Source organism: Wyeomyia smithii, chromosome 2 (assembly GCF_029784165.1).
Source record: "Wyeomyia smithii strain HCP4-BCI-WySm-NY-G18 chromosome 2, ASM2978416v1, whole genome shotgun sequence".
Lineage (NCBI taxonomy): Eukaryota > Metazoa > Arthropoda > Insecta > Diptera > Culicidae > Wyeomyia > Wyeomyia smithii.
In genome coordinates, this window is record NC_073695.1 from 190,859,532 (window position 1) to 190,876,511 (window position 16,980).

Genomic DNA, 16,980 nt, shown 5'->3' on the forward strand with positions numbered 1-16,980 from the left:
TGGAATAATGTCCTTTTGAAAATCGTAAGGTACAAAAAAGTGATATAAAAACGACGAAATACTCATTGTGAAGTACGTTTTTAAACCACCATTTTATTAAATAACTTCCAATATAGTTTCTACACATTTCAAGTATTATATATCATGACATTTCCAATTGGTGGAAAGATTTATTTGAAAATCCCACAGTGCACTGTGTTCCAAACTCGAAATATCGAGATCGTTTTACATTTGACTATGAAAAATTGATTTTATGTACTCAATGTCTTTGGCAAAATTGTTTCATGAAACAAGTCCTTACTTTTGGCGTTTTCGGATTTTCGATCAATCCACCTATCAGTTAGATAAAAAAATATTTTTTTCTAATTTTCATTATACCAGATTGCTTTCTTCAGCAAAGTTGTGAAAAAATTTAACCTATCTGTGCGTTGGACTCAAAAAAATAGAGTTTTTTTGTGGAATACCCCTCCCTTAAATAAGGTTTTTTGTCCATAATGCTCAAAACAATTAAAAATGTTCTAAGATTTTACTAACTCAGCTGAGCTTGCCTCACGACTTTGTAAAATTTATCGTAGTGAACTTGCTGGTTTACAGCAAATCGATATATTTGCTGAATAATCGTCGCAATATGATGCTTACATTTACAGGAAAAAAAGGCGCAAAAATATCACTTTTTGTATTAAAAATGAATTGTTTTAGTGAAGGGCAGGGTGGCGAAAAACTTTTCACAAATAAATTCCCTGAATCTGTCTGGGAATCTGGCGATAAGGAGCATCTTAAAAATGAATAACATCTCGGTTTAAAAATTTTCCAAGTTTTTTTTCAGTTTTTTTCTGATATTTCCTGATTCCTCTGATCGAAAAATGAATTCCCTGACAGTCCCTGATTTTCCAGGTTTTTCCAGGTCTTCGACACCCTGAAAGGGTCTCAAACTAATTTTCTTTCCTTATTTTTTATGAAAATTCAAACAATTCCTTAGAGGTCAAAAACTTGACAACTTTTCTCTATCTCTTGTTATTATTCAGTTATATCGATTTATGAAAAAGTGAACCCTTGTCAAAGGTTAGTACTGATAAATTTACTGAAATAACACCGAAATTGCTTAGGGTAGCAATGCATACACACTCACAGAGTTTCACTGCATTCTGAGAAGTTGCTGCCATCCTCCGGTCGAATTGATGCGAAATCCGTCAATAAAACAAAAAAAAATATTCTAAAATTAGTATTTATTCTATTTTTCTGTTTGCTGATATATTTTTATTTTTGCTTTTTTGCAATTGCAATTTCATATTTCTATTACTAAAATTACATTTTTTCATGTTTTTTGCGGAAGTTCATCCCACCGCTATCACCAATCGGACGATCGGCGAAGAATCAGCCTTCGCTAGGAACTTCAGATACTGATTTCACACTCCTGTTAGTACAGGAAAGAAGCGTCCGTTCTGAATGGAATGTTTTTCAACAATAAATTTAGTAACGTCAACCAAACTTAATTATATCTTCCGTTTTCCGACTTTTATCCATGTTGTTTTCTGGTCCTATCGCTTTCTATAGCAACGGCAGAGAAAACCTTATCGTATTCTATTTGCGTCATTTACCTCTATACTTAGGCAATGCGGCCTTTATTCACTTGTTCAACCCAAGTCATGCGATCGACGTAGTTTCTTTCCCATGGAAAATAGGATGTCAAATATCGTAAAAGAATGTGGAATGAAAACTAAGCCGCTAAATGTGCTAGATCCAGAAGCACTTAAAAAGCATAATCTAACACGGCTACTGTTTCAGACTATTCTACGGATGGTTACATCGCATATCTGAACGTCTCAGAGAACGGAATGTAAAGATACTATTCTCTAATTCTGGAAATAAGACCGGTACAATCGATTCCCCACAACTTGTTTCTAGAAAAATGTTCTATACAACTCTAGATGTCTGAGACAAAATGCTTGGAACAAAGCATGTGTTAGAACACATACGCCCTTTTTTTAAATTATTGTATCTACACACTTAAATATAATTGCCGAGAACTCAATAGTTTATGACCTTAGCGGGATGCATTACAAATTTTCGGTAGAATTTCCAAAAAACTTAAATACGGTAGATCAATATGTTTGCTGAATATTCGTCAAAATATATTGCTGACATTTGCAAAAAAAAAAATGCGCATCGAATTATTATTATAATCAAACAATTTGCTTACAGAATCATAATTTTATATCATGAGGTAGTACATTCGAAATATGGAATTCATTCAAATATATTTCGTTAAGGTGAAACAGGATTGTGGCTTCTTTTCATACAATTTTGAGGTTGAATTCCTTTTTACCTCATGATTTTGAGTGTAAAAATTTCAGCTTCCACTGAAGCGGTCAAATTGCTACTCTAGGCATGCGCCGGTGAAGCAAACAATCGATCAAAGTTTCACGCACGTAGTCTCTATAATTCATGAGAAAATTAGCTTACAACCTTCGAGATAGAGGGGGACAAAATTGAAAACTGAAAACATCGAGAGCGTCACTAAAATACAGCATTCACCCGCTAAAATGCAGAAAATAGCGATTTAATTATTCTTACTATTACACTATTGTCATGCCTTGCTGATCGCCGATCACGACCTCTGATTGGTCACCTAATGCTTGCTTTCCCTAACACGATCGACAGAAAACTATACCTATCAAACCGGGAATGCATTATTGGGGCCATATAAGAGCCTACTTCTGCTCAAACCATTCAGTTTTTTAGTGGATGGCCACTAGCACGGCAACGGATATCAGCAGCGGTGGATGCAGCGAGGGTATCAACATCGGTAGTGGTAGCAGCGCTAGCGGTAGGTGCAGCGGCATTGCTTTCTCTTGTAAAAAACTACCTTTGTGGGGTAGCGGCAGCATCAGCAGTAGATACACGAAAAGCTGCCATATTTTGGCAACACATGAACGAGGATGTCGGTAATCAAAATCTGTCGACCATCGAATTTTAGACGTAGAATTACGTCGTACGGCAACATATGTAGAGGTACAAACTCAAAAACCGAAAACATCACGTAAATTGACCATTTTCTAATGTTGAAAACTCAGTCAGTTTTTAACCAATTTCCTGCATTCTTACAACACTCGATTTTAAAAATGTAAAAAATTGTTATTAGATTATTCGAACTATTGTATTATTGAAAATTGTCAAGCCTTGTTGAAAAACCGATTTCGATTGAACAGATTGGTCCTTCAATGCTTGCTTTCCCTAACACGATCGACAGAATATCATACCTGGTTGACCAGTATTGCACTCTTGGCCTATTTAAAAGTCTGCTTCTGCCAAACCAATCATTTTACTACTGGATGGTGAAAAGAATGGTCCCAACTTAGTAGCAACTGATAGCAGCAGCAGGTGGCGATATCAACAAAGGCAGCGGTACATCTCATCACTGTTACAAAAGGATGATTTACTGGGAACTGGACCGACCAACAGCAAACAGAGCTGTAGCAGGCGGCGATTTCAAATATTTCGCTTCCTTCTATAGCGGACGGCTCAACAGAGTAAACAGCAGCTTCAATTCAGCGTTAGATTTTGGATCTTCCTTCTGTGCGGAAACTTTCCACTAGCAGTGTCTCCATTCTCATTAAACCTTTTTGGGTCTATCAATATCAAGACTTTTGAAGACATGTGAAAGGTGTACCATGGAACATGCAATAAGAAGATCAAAATCAATTTTCAATGCATGCGAAAATAGAATATCCTTCTGTAGTACTATGCCACAAATTGAGCTTTACTACTATCGGGATAGTTTTGAAGAGTGGCAGAGAAAATTTCATGATTCTCGTTCTGTTGTTATCTGGGTAACATTTTCCACCATTCTCTGAACTTTATCAGCTACTAAGTTTTTCATAACAGTTGGCAAATAGACAAAAAAATATAACAGAATGAATCGTAATTCAACAGTAACCTTGCGGTGGTGTCGTATAAACAACCTCTTCAACTATTTCAATTTTAACTCTCGTGTATAATTTTTAAAAGCTGTCGTTTTGAATACTACAAATTAAAACCTGAATAAATATTGATAATAATTTGGGATTATGAATACTATTGAAAATACCACCTTAGGACTACCTCAATTGAACTCCATTTCATAAATCGCATTGCTGAATTAAATATTTGCCATATATTTAATAGAGTAAATAAAATCAATTAGAAGCTAATTTATATAGACTTCTTAATACTTTGAGATTAGTTAATCAATTTAAATGTGTTTAAAGCAATAAAAACTATTCTTAACCTTGCTGCACTACAATAGAATGATGATGTATAAGCCCAGTAATCAACGAGCCTTTTACACATAATTTAATCTTGTATATAGTGTACATTCCAATGCAGCAAAATCTAATAGTACACTCCGATTGATGACAGGAAACCATAGAAAATGATTAGTATTTAGTATTACCAAAAGGAAGAATTAGAAAGTAATGTTTCGATAGCCACATCTATCATAAACAATATTATTGTATAATAACAATTGTAAAATCCACTAGTATATTGCATGAAAATAATGAACTGTAGTAATAGCTTTTGCATAGAACATTCTCGAACCTTGTATAGCATCTAAGTTTCCACTCTCTACCCTTTTTCCAAATCTAGTATCACTCGCTTCTAGATCGATTTTCATATTTACTACGATCAATGCGTGATGAGCTGTAGTAGTTGTTGCATTTTCACCCGAATTGCTCTCATTTTCCCCATAATCAGTAGTTATTCTTTGATTCCGTAGTTTACAAACTCTTTCCACATTTTTTAGAAGCCATGTATACTGCTCGAATTTTACCGCTATACAATCTGCATATACTCTTAATGAAACTACTCTAGTCTCAGCGTGTGACAGAAAGTCGAATACTAACCGTAAACTTTTCTTTCTTTCTCGTTTTCCTTTGGCTATTTTTCATCGACCAACAGTGGATGATGAGGACAGACGGTACAAGAATTTCATGAATGCCATCAAACGAAAACGACTACAACACCTAAAGGAGCAACTGCAGCAACAGGAAATCGTCAGCAATCAACAGTGACCGGAACTACTGCTTAGGATAACAACCCAACCAGAATTAAATTGCAAACAAAAACGTAGGCTTTAATTAGGCACAGACTGACCTAGTTCTGTCTGCAAGGCTGCAACTTCTTTTTGAATATGATAGCATTTTACACGAGTCTGCCCGCTGCAGACTCCCAGCGGTAGGACATCCTCTTTCGGGTTCGCGAAAGGAGAAGCAACCTAAACGATGGAAATTCATACGCATTGTCTCCAGTGTCTTCCACGCACATCACAAACCCATATCCACACACACACATTTTCCAACCATTCGAGTAGTAAGACTAACAAGTAAACAACCAACGCGATCAAATGAGACAAGAAAATGTACCTAGCAAATAATGAAAAAAAATACTTTAAATTAAACGAAGCGAAACATTCAAAATGATGTGATAACCAATTTCGCCAATATGCGAAACAAGCACACTTGGAATAGTGCAAGGTGTTTACTATAATAATTTGTTCTAAATAGTGATAGATAAATCTGAGCATGATTTTTGATAAATCGTGACATATTTCAACTGTAGTACTTTAAGGGAATCAAACTTCAACTAAAGGCAATCGAATCATAAATCGGTAATCAAACCAGCATTTCTAACCGGAAATGACTAACCGATACAACCATCAAGTCTCAAATCAGAAGGACATTACATAAAAGTTTTATTATTTTGTCTGATTCGAGGTTCTAAAAAAACTGCGAGCGAAGATGAGTGCCTTAGGACGAAACCAATAGCTTACAAAAAGCTTATTGCCTAATGCTTGGCCTCCTTCCAGCCCCAGTCATTTCAGAGCAGCAAGCAACCGTAGCCATCTTTGCCATAAAACAAAACATTCCAATGTAGCATTTCTATTCTACTACACCCGCAAACGACGAGTCACTTGCTGCGATGATTATGATATTTGGCTAAACTCTGAAATAGGAGAGCGCGAGTTTTCCAAGCCACCAGGAGAATAGCAAACCGCGTCTTATCTACCTTCGACATCACAACACAAGCGAAGCCCCAATTACGAGTATCTTAGCCAACTGAAAAAATCAGTCGGCCACTAAATTCATGATACTTACCACCGAACAAAAGAACAACTACTGCAACGAACAATCCTTAACTAGAAACTGCCGTACACGTTGATTTCGTTTCGCTTAAAAGTATTCAATCATAGAACTAAGCTGAACACTTAATCGTATTACTAACTGTTATACTGTCTACCGCAAGTAAGGGACGACTCGAAAAATCAACTGCATTCAATAAATTAACGGTGAAACAGATAAAAATCGAAAGAAGTTTGAAAATACTTTCCACGATTCTTGAAGCAATACAAATTGATGAGAAAAATGCAACGAAAAAAGTCTGCCCAGAAAGTAAACAAAAATCTTTGTTATAATTGTAGAAACTAACCGGAGAATATTACTGTTTATTGTTTTTAAATCTCTGCTATTATTGTTTCCACAACCAAACAAATCTACGAGCTCATGTTGATGCATGCAGCGAGCCTTGCCAGCCCCGTCCACTAACCGGCAACATTATGAATCTTCTATCGATCGGTGGGCGGTGTTTTGCCTTATTATTGTTATTGAAACAAACCACACAACAAGGCCACTTCTAGTGGCACAAGTAGACCTTTAATTTATCAGTTTTAGAAAGATAGTCGATAGGATTAGAACCAGGTAAAGTGCTTTGTCGCCGATTGTTTCACTCCAGCTGCGCTGAAAGCTGAGAAACAACTTTATACATATTATGGAAAGATAGCTAAAATAAGGATTAGTAGAGTATACCGATGATAGCAGCGAACTACAACAAAATGACAAAAAGTGCAAAGCTTTGCTATAGATGAGCAATATGGAGTTTTCATTTTTTGATACGACTTTTTGTACCATTCCGTGTAAAATTTATTCAGAAATAAAGAAAATAAGTCAATGATAAAGGTTTTTGTTTTATTGCTAATAGTTTGACCCACTAAACGTCGAATTGTCTTCCTGTTGAACTGAATGAGAGAGAGGCAAATCGAAATTACAAACACGTCGACGATCGACCAGCTAGCTTGAATGTTGTATGATCGCGGTTAAATGTGCGATCAGAAATTGCCCAAAATCATGCACACAAGTCGAAAGAACTTGTAAGCAAGTTAACTTTCAACCCGCGTATTTGATATATACAAAAATTTACTGAAAAGATAGGTATTCATAATACATGCAATTTATTGTGAAAATAGATCAGTTTTAATTTCGTTTTCTTTACCTAACCTTCCTTTACCTAAACGTAACTGCTTCGGAATGTTCGAGCTTTCCTTCCACCATAATAAGACAAAGCAAGATTTCCGACAATCCCAATTTACTTCCCAGTTATGTGTTTTTTTCCCAGGTTATATAATATTTAATCCTTTCAAAAACGAACAAGCTTTTTTGATACATTGTTTAAACTGATTACAGATTACCGAAAGTGTATATTAAATATATTTTTTCCGGTTATTTTACCATGGAGTGTATGTTTTTTTCAATGTCTGGGAGGTTTTCTGGTAGATTTTACCCGTGATGCTTGTGGAGTGTGCAGGAGTATATCCGGCCTCTAGTAGCAACAAGTATCGAACTAGCTTTCCTTTCCTTCCGGCATCCAGCTACGGAAATGCCATTTTTGGTGAAATAACCAGGTTTGGCAATAAATATCCATGATGAACTTCGGAACCTGAGTGCATTTTATATGCAAACAATTCAAAATAAAATTTTCTGTTTTTATTTGCTATAAAAAACTCACGTCAGCCAAATCAATGAAGCAAAAAACTGCGCTCCACATCAATATAAATCAAAAAGTAATTAGTATTGGTATAAATAAAAATTTTAACTTGGGGTCTTTGTATATAGAACTAGTGTACATTCTGTGAAACTGAAAATGAAAGTGGCAGATGTTCCACCATAATTCAAACAATAATAACAGCACAACCACAAGATGGATAACAATAACTAACATGTTGTTGGGTACACCCAACACAAACGGGGAAGATTTTGTTACGTTTGAGCAACATTTTGAAACATTGATGAAAATATTCAACAACAAATTTACGCGAATAATGAACCAATCACATGCCTGCTACAGACGACATGAATAGATATCAACCATTTACTTCGACATTTTATAAAAAAAAATTACTGTGACATGACAGTATCAAAAAAAACGACAGAGTCTTCTTGTCCCAATGGGTCGATTGCTGTTTGTTTTCATGAACTTAGACTAATTTGATGTCTCGAAGATAAAGGTTTTTTGGAAAGTTTATAACAGCCCTCTGTGTAGAACAAATTTGTTGTTAAAACCTAATAAAAACTGATGTCTTGAAAGAAACCATGCTTTTAAAGGCAACAGTACCGTACAGTATATGTGAAGCGGAGCGCTGCTGGTCTGCTGCTGCTAATGGTGATTTATCTCATGACTTGAAAATCGTTACCATAAAAACCATAAATTAAATAACTCAAAAAGAATTGAATATATTTTCAACGGTTATAAGTTATTAGTTATTTTCAATTCATTTTATCTTCGATGTTAACTAAATAATCGGGACCAGTATAATATCGAAAAAGTATAGGTTTTTGATCCTGGTTCGAACCATACAAAAATTGATCCTGGTTCGAACTATTTTAAAAAATCCCAAATAATAATATAAAGTTGAGTTATTTCAAATTTGAATGCTTGTATAATATACATTATATGTATGTCTAAGTATCCCAAGTTGTTTACAAAATGATAAAATTACAGCCTTATGCTCAATTACTTACAATTAAAAAGCTTTGAATTTGGTCTTGGTTGTTAATATACGACATGGTTTTCCGACTTAAATTCAGAGTACTCAAAGCTTATATAAGCAAAACGAGGTTTAAAATGTGTAGGCATAAATATTCTTTCATTCGTGTAACTTTATTTCATTGAAAAGTTGAGCAAAAATGTGACTGTAGTATTTGATCCTGCTTCGAACTACCGCTGATCGTGGTTTGAACTAGCAAGCTTCCACATATCAGCGCTAGAAGCGCTACGCATTGTTGATATTTCAATCATAGTAGTCTCAATGTTTTGGACGGAGGTTTTGCGGAAAGCTGTAGAAAAATTGTCCGGAAGCACCGTTATTGATCGAAAAAGGCTCAATCTTTTTTCCAACTCGGGTTAATTCGTGTTCTTTGTGCTGTTTCACTTAAATGGTAGGTCTGTGCGATGTGCTCGATTCACAATTTACAGCTTTCTTTTCCACTAAGGTCAGCATAATAAAACCCGTAAAATATTCGTCGGAGGCGCTGAAAAATGCCGTAGAACAAGTGAAAAATGGTTCCTTGTCAGCATACGCAGCTCACAAGAAAAATGAGATCCCAAAATCGACATTAAGTAACAAACTGAAGGGAACCCTTTCGCCGATGGGAAGTCAAACTGTTTTAAACGCTGTACATGAAAAACAGCTGGCAGCTTGGATTCTCCTGTGCGCTGCGGCCGGATGGCCCAAAACTACCAAAGAAATATTGGTGGCAGCATCTGAACTCGCAACGCTACAACGCAATCCGTTTAAAGGGGGGCTGCCATCGACAGAGTGGTTGGAGAAGTTTCTACAAAGACATCCTGAAATTTCGAAGCCAACCCCGGAGGCTCTTGGTAGAGCATCCACTAAGTTGACCGCTGAACAACTTCAGGGATATTTTGAGCTCGATGACAGCCTATTTGAGAACGAGGGACAATTGGATCTCCTTTTTTTTTGTTCATCTATAATTTATTTGACACGGCACAGATACAATTTAATGTTTAACGGCGCCAATTATATCTGGTAGCTTACTTTCTAAAGTATCTTAATAACTAAAAGCAAATTTTTTATCCTCGCTGCCGACTACGAGCTGAAACTAAATGTAACTTAAAGCTATAATATTTTGCATTAAAAGCACTGGTTTAGTTTACTGTATGATGGTTTTCATTGCCATAGGCAAGCACATGTTCCGCTGCTGGGCCAAGATATTACGGACTGGCATATTGGGTTGTCTCCCTCGGGCCTTGAGAGTATCGTGCGGGTCTGATTGCTGTTTCCGGATCCGGGGTCTTAACGTGTTCTTGTCGTTAGGCTGGATGCAGGCGGAAGGGGGTAGGACTAAACTGGGGCGTGGATGGATTTCAGGAAAACGTATATAAGGGACATGTAGGATAGGTCACGGCTTGCCAAGACATCACGAACAGGAACAGCCCACTGCCTACCTTCGGCCTGCAGGGAAGCTATTAATTTAGACCTGGCGTCACGGTGTACAGGGCATGACCAAACAACGTGCTCTATGTCGTGATAACCTTCACCACAGGCACAGATACTACTTTCCCCGAGCCCAACACGACGGAGATGCGCGTCAAATCTATAGTGATTGGACATAAGCCGGGACATCACGCAAATGAAATCCCGACCTACATCCAACCCCTTGAACCACGGGTTCGTCGACACCTTGGGGATTATGGAATGTAACCACCTTCCCAGTTCCCCTCTGGTCCAAGCATTTTGCCAACTGATGATCGTATTCTGACGTACAAGTGCGAAAAATTCATTAAAGGCAATTGGTCTTTCATAAATATCACCGTTTGTTGCGCCCACCTTAGCCAAAGAGTCCGCTTTCTCATTACCCGGTATCGAGCAGTGAGAAGGGACCCACGCTAAGGTAATCTGAGTAGATTTTTCGGATAAAGCACTCAGATGTTCCCGTATTTTCCCCAGGAAATACGGAGAGTGCTTAACATCTTTCATCGATCGGAGAGCCTCAATGGAACTGAGACTGTCCGTAAAGATGAAATAATGGTCCGTGAGCATTTTTTCGATAATCCCTAGGGTGTACTGAATTGCAGCCAATTCTGCGACGTAAACAGAAGCAGGATTATCAAGCATATGGGAGACGGTTAAATTGTTATTGAAAATACCGAAGCCAGTGGACCCATCAAGAAGTGATCCGTCAGTGTAGAACATATTGTCGCAGTTGATGTTTCGATATTTATTGGAAAAAATTTTGGGGATCTGCTGCACGCGTAAATGATCCGGGATTCCACGAGTTTCTTCTATCATGGATGTATCGAAAAACACAGTAGAATCAGAAGTATTTGATAAGTCGACACGATTTGGAATATGCGAAGAAGGGTTAACATTATGGGACATGTGATTGAAATACAACGTCATAAAACGGGTTTGAGAATTAAGTTCGATTAACCTTTCAAAATTTTCAATCACAGGACGGTTCAAGACCTCACATTTGATAAGAATGCGAGAAGACAGGCTCCAGAAGCGGTTTTTCAATGGTAGTACTCCAGCTAAGACCTCCAAACTCATCGTATGGGTCGACTGCATGCAACCCAAGACGATACGCAAACAACGATATTGTATTCGCTCCAGTTTGATCAAATGTGTGTTTGCTGCGGAGCGGAAGCAGAAACACCCGTACTCAATGACAGACAATATCGTTGTTTGGTAAAGCCTTATAAGGTCTCCTGGGTGGGCTCCCCATCATTGTCCGGTTATTGTACGAAGAAAATTCACTCTTTGTTGACATTTTTTCATCAGATACCTAACGTTACAACCCCAGGTGCCTTTAGAGTCGAACCAGACACCAAGATATTTGTGTACCAAAACCTGAGAAATCGTTTTACCCATTAATTGTGTTTGAAGCTGAGCAGGTTCATGCTTCCTAGAAAAAACTACTATCTCAGTCTTCTCCGGAGAGAATTCGATACCTAGCTGTAAAGCCCAAGCAGACAAATTGTCCAAGGTATCTTGCAATGGTCCTTGCAAATCGGCAGCTTTGGCTCCTGTAACAGAGATTACACTGTCGTCTGCAAGTTGTCTTATCGTGCACGAATTTGCCAGACATTCGTCGATGTCATTAACATAAAAGTTGTAAAGAAGGGGGCTTAAACATGAGCCCTGGGGAAGACCCATGTAGCTAATGCGAAAAGTTGCCAAATCGCCGTGCGTAAAATGCATGTGCTTTTCGGACAGCAAATTGTGCAAAAAATTGTTCAAAATTGGAGAAAATCCTTGTCGGTGAAGTTTACCCGAAAGAATGTCAATAGAAACGGAATCAAAAGCCCCCTTAATGTCGCAGACGCCATTTGTTCTTTGCGAGCATACGCCAGCTGAATATCTGTTGAAAGCAACGCAAGACAATCATTCGTCCCTTTGGCACGGCGGAAGCCAAATTGAGTATCTGATAGTAGACCATTTGATTCGACCCAGTGGTCTAAACGACGGAGTATCATTTTTCCATCAATTTCCGGATACAGGATAGCATTGCAATCGGCCTATAAGAGTTGTGATCAGAAGCTGGTTTCCCTGGTTTTTGGATGGCGATCACCTTCACTTGCCTCCAATCCTGCGGTACAATGTTTTGCTCCAGGAACTTATTGAACAAGTTCAACAAGCGCCTCTTGGCATCGCCGGGTAGATTCTTCAACAAGTTGAATTTGATCCTATCTAACCCAGGTGCGTTATTGTTACAGGACAGAAGGGCAACTGAAAATTCTGCCATCGTAAAAGGTGATTCTATCGCGTCGTGACCCGGAGACGTATCGCGAACAAAGTTTTGCGCAGGAACAGAGTCCGGACATACTTTCCTGGCAAAATCAAATATCCACCGACTTGAAGACTCCTCGCTTTCGTTGACCGTTACGCGATTCCGCATTCTTCGGGCTGTGTTCCAAAGAGTGCTCATCGATGTCTCCCTCGACGTCTCGTTCACGAACTGACGCCAATATCCGCGTTTCTTTGCTTTAGCCAGGCTTTTAAGCTTGGTATTAAGCTCCGAATACCGTATATAGTCGTCGGGTATACCTCCCTTCTGGAAGGCCAAAAACGCGTCGGATCTTTGCGTGTAGACATCGGAGCATTCTTTGTCCCACCACGGAGTTGGAGGCCGCTCTCTGATCGTTACGCCGGGATATTTCTTCGTTTGGGCTTGCAACGCGGCGTCGAGGATTAAGCCCGCGAGGAGGTTGTATTCTTCAAGTGGTGGGTGATGTTGAATCGACTCGACCGCTTTTGAAATCATTTCCTCGTATAACTTCCAATCGACATTCCGTGTGAGGTCATACGGAATGTCAATTGGTCGCATGCGAGTTGAACCGTTTGTAATTGAAATAAAAATAGGCAGATGGTCGCTACCGTGAGGATCGAGGATTACCTTCCATGTGCAATCCAACCGTAGCGACGTCGAACATAAGGATAGATCCAAAGCGCTTGGGCGCGCTGGAGGTTTCGGGATACGTGTCATTTCACCGTTGCTCAAAATAGTCATTTTCGAAGTCATCGCAAAGGTTATAGATCAAAGAGGAGCGGTTATCATTGTAGGGGGAACCCCAAGCCACACCATGAGAGTTGAAGTCTCCCAAAATCAAACGTGGCGAGGGAAGAAGTTCTATTAAATCAAAGAGCAACCGTTGCCCAACCTGTGCTCTGGGAGGAATATATATTGAGGCAATACAAAGCTCTTTACCTTGTATTGTCATTTGACATGCGACAACTTCGATGCCTGGAATCGAGTGGAGGTTAATACGATAGAAAGAATAGCACTTTTTAATCCCTAAAAGTACTCCTCCATATGGGGTGTCTCGATCAAGGCGAATAATATTAAAATCATGGAAGTTGAGATCAATATTTGAAGTAAGCCAAGTTTCACAAAGGGAAAATGCATCGCATTTATTTCTATCTATTAAAACTTTAAATGAATCCATTTTTGGTAAAATACTTCTACAATTCCACTGTAAGACAGAGATAGAATCCTTCGTATACGCAGATGAATTAGGCATCGAAGGATACAATCGCTGCAAGGAGGGGCCATTGGGCAGTCAACTGCTACAAAAATTATCTAACTGTTGTGAGGAATGCTGTAAGAAAAATTTTAATTGGATCGGGTACATTGAAAGTTTCAAAAATCCAGTCCACAATGTCAGAAAATTTCACTAATCCAGAGTTTGTTTCATCAACTGGGAGTGCAAAAGGAACAACTGGGGTTTTGGATGTTCCTGGCAGTGCTGGGAACTCCTTCTGGGACTTTAAATTTGCAAGCCCAGAAGGAGTTTGCTTCGGTTTTTCCGCAGCACTGTTTGGTTTGTTTGTAACTTTCATTTCACTTTGGGAAATCTTAGGACCTTTTCGGGGAAGTTTAGGAGAGGAAATATTTTTCCTCTTTCTAGACGCCCCAGGATTGGCATAAGTTGTTCCCGCTGGTGAATCGTCAGAATCGGTTTCATCAGAGGACAACAGATCAAAGGGGTTCGATGTTATGGTAGAAGTGGTCACGGTCTTCTTCAGCATATCAGCGTAAGATCGCTTTGAACGCTCCTTAAGTGACCGCTTGATTTTATCTCTGCGCTGCATGTACACCAGGCATGTGGAGAGCTCATGCTGATTTTCCCCGCAGTGAATACATTTTTCAACATTAACACTGCAAGAATCGTCCGCATGAGTTTCTCCACACTTGCTACATCGTGCCTTATTGCAGCAGTAGGCGGCTGTGTGGCCTAGCTGCTTGCAATTGGTGCAATTCATAACACGGGGTACATACAATCGCACAGGCAGACGAACCCGATCGATCGAGACGTGGCTAGGGAGAGCAGATCCGGCAAACGTAACACGAAACGAGTCTGACGGAGTGTACACTTTTGTGCCGTTGACAAGAGACACAGACCGCAATTGCTTGCAATCTATGATCTTTACTTTTACGTCGTGACACAAAGCATTTTTGAAGCAGCCAAAACCGCTTGCCAAGATACACTCGACCGACAGGCTCGAATCGGTTATGACACCGTCGATCTCCACGTCTCGTGCGGGTATATAAACGCGATACTCGCGTGTGAAAAGCTCGGAGCGAGCAATAGCGTTGGCCTGTTCCAGGTCGCTGACCACGACACGGAGCTTGTTGGGTCTGACCTTGGAGATTTTGGTCACGGCCTTGTACCCCTCCGTCAGGTCTTTCGAAATCTGCAGGATGTTTAACGGTTTCGATTTCGGTCCTGCTTTTGGCCGAAAGAAAACAGTAAAGCTGCCCTGAGTTCCGTCCGGGTAAAGCCTGGGGCGAGGGGGGACTGGAGGGACAGGGTCGGAGGGGAACCTTCACTCGACCAGGCAAACATTGCCAACACTTGCTCGCGCGTCTTTTGTTTTATATTCTATCGGAGCGATCACCAAACACATCCGATACTGATGCGTGTTCGGCACAGAATGAATTGGATCTCCTTATCGGACCAGAATGCTGGTGGAACGCGTACGAATCAAACTTTGTTATGAATCCGATACCCAGGAAAGTCTATGCAAAAAAAGGGGCAAAGGTGGTTTTCAATGTCGAGAGAGGAAAGCCCAAGGAGAACATAACGTTTACGTACGCCGTAGCTGCAGACGGGTGTTTTATTCCTCCGTTAATCGTAAAACTAGAAGGAACTTAACTTTTTTTTCTTAAAACTTTAAGGAATCCTTTAGTGACCCTGTTGCTGCAGCTACAGTGTCCGGAGCTGTTGGTGCCAATTTTGGCTTTAACCAGACTGAAGCCGGATAGATGGAGGGAGATGCTTCGGGGATCACTTCGTCACGCAGCACTTGAATCCTCGTTGGATCGAATTAGATATTCCACGTCCAATTGTACTGGTTGTCGATGGATACTCTGGCTATATCTTACAGATTCTTGACGTTGCTGTATTTGGACCTCTCAAGGCAAAATACACCGAGCTGTACCAAAAGTGGAAATCAAACAATACTGAGAAAATTTTCAACGAAGTTGAGTTTGTGAAGTTGCTTAAGGAGACAAATGATGCGGTTATTCGAAAAGAAACCAACGTCAATGGGTGGCGCTCAACTAAACTTCAACTTTTCAAATACTCAAACATGGACAAATCTCGACTAGTCCATACGTCGCTTTCATCTACTCCCGAATCAACGTTGGACAGTTCGGATACACTGAAATTTTCATCTCCACCATCCGAAGACGGTCAGCCTGTCAAGGTGAACAATAATCCGCACCCGACATGCAGCTTTTCTAGTATAGATATATCGGAATTTCAGGAAGCAAATTGCATTTCGAAAAAAACTCATTGCGAAACTATGGGAACTGATGGGAATGAATTTGGTGGAGGTCCTGTGGAAGAACCATCGTCATTATACAGTTCTCAGCTAATGTCTGAATCAAACGAGCCACAGCAATACTTTCCGAACATTTCAGCTGATCTCGACTGCGACTGGGAAAATTTACCGTCAACTGAGCAAACAAATGAAGCTGTATCCCAGCAAACCAGAAAACTAGTATCAAAAGTCCGGGAATCTGTTGATGAACTTCGAATTCATGTCAAGGTGAACGATCCATCAAAACTTGTTTTTATTCTTATTATGAAACAACAACTAAGCATAATTGAACCGATTGTAATTGAAATATCGCTAGCCATCCCTCGTGCATCTTCGGACATATTGCGGGTACCACCAGTGTTGCCACTAAGTTTTGAATGAAATCTGGCAAAACGAAAATAAAAAGTCTGGCAAAAATCTGTCACTCATTTTTGGATAAAATTCCTGACAGAATTGAAAGTGATGACCTTTTTTTTGCTCTCGCCGGGTGCTGGTAGGTAAAGGCCAGGCACGGCCCATCTCGCAGTAATGAACTTTTTGCGAGAAGACGCGGATGAAATCTGGCAAATATCTGGCTCATTTACAAATATCTGGTAGATTCTGAGGTATATCTGTTTGTCTGGCGCGCAAACAGAAATCTGGCAAAATCCAGATTTATCTGGCACAATGGCAACGCTGGGTACCACAGGTTGTAAGCAAGACCACTCGTCCAAGAAAGGGGTTTAAACTGTCGTATGGCGTAATGTCTGACTTTAAGATTATCATGGAGATGGAACGACGTGAGAAGGATGATCAAAGGCTGCTGAAAATCGTGAAAATGA

The 16,980-nt window shown here is 39.5% G+C and overlaps 1 protein-coding gene across 5 annotated transcripts in view; it reads left to right on the plus strand.

The window, feature by feature from the left end:
* LOC129720721 (A disintegrin and metalloproteinase with thrombospondin motifs like) overlaps positions 1-6,980 on the plus strand; it is a 379,962-nt gene extending 372,982 nt beyond the window's left edge. For 2 of the 5 annotated variants that reach the window (XM_055672348.1, XM_055672347.1), the window contains exon 14: positions 4,939-5,079. Coding sequence is in view for 3 of the 5 variants with exons in the window: in XM_055672349.1 (XP_055528324.1) it covers positions 4,939-5,051 (113 nt within the window). In the remaining 2 variants the exon portion in view is untranslated. Of the gene's footprint in view, positions 1-4,938 lie in introns of all 5 variants that reach the window. The other 3 variants (XM_055672349.1, XM_055672350.1, XM_055672351.1) reach the window with 3 other exon arrangements.
* Positions 6,981-16,980: the final 10,000 nt, after the last annotated feature.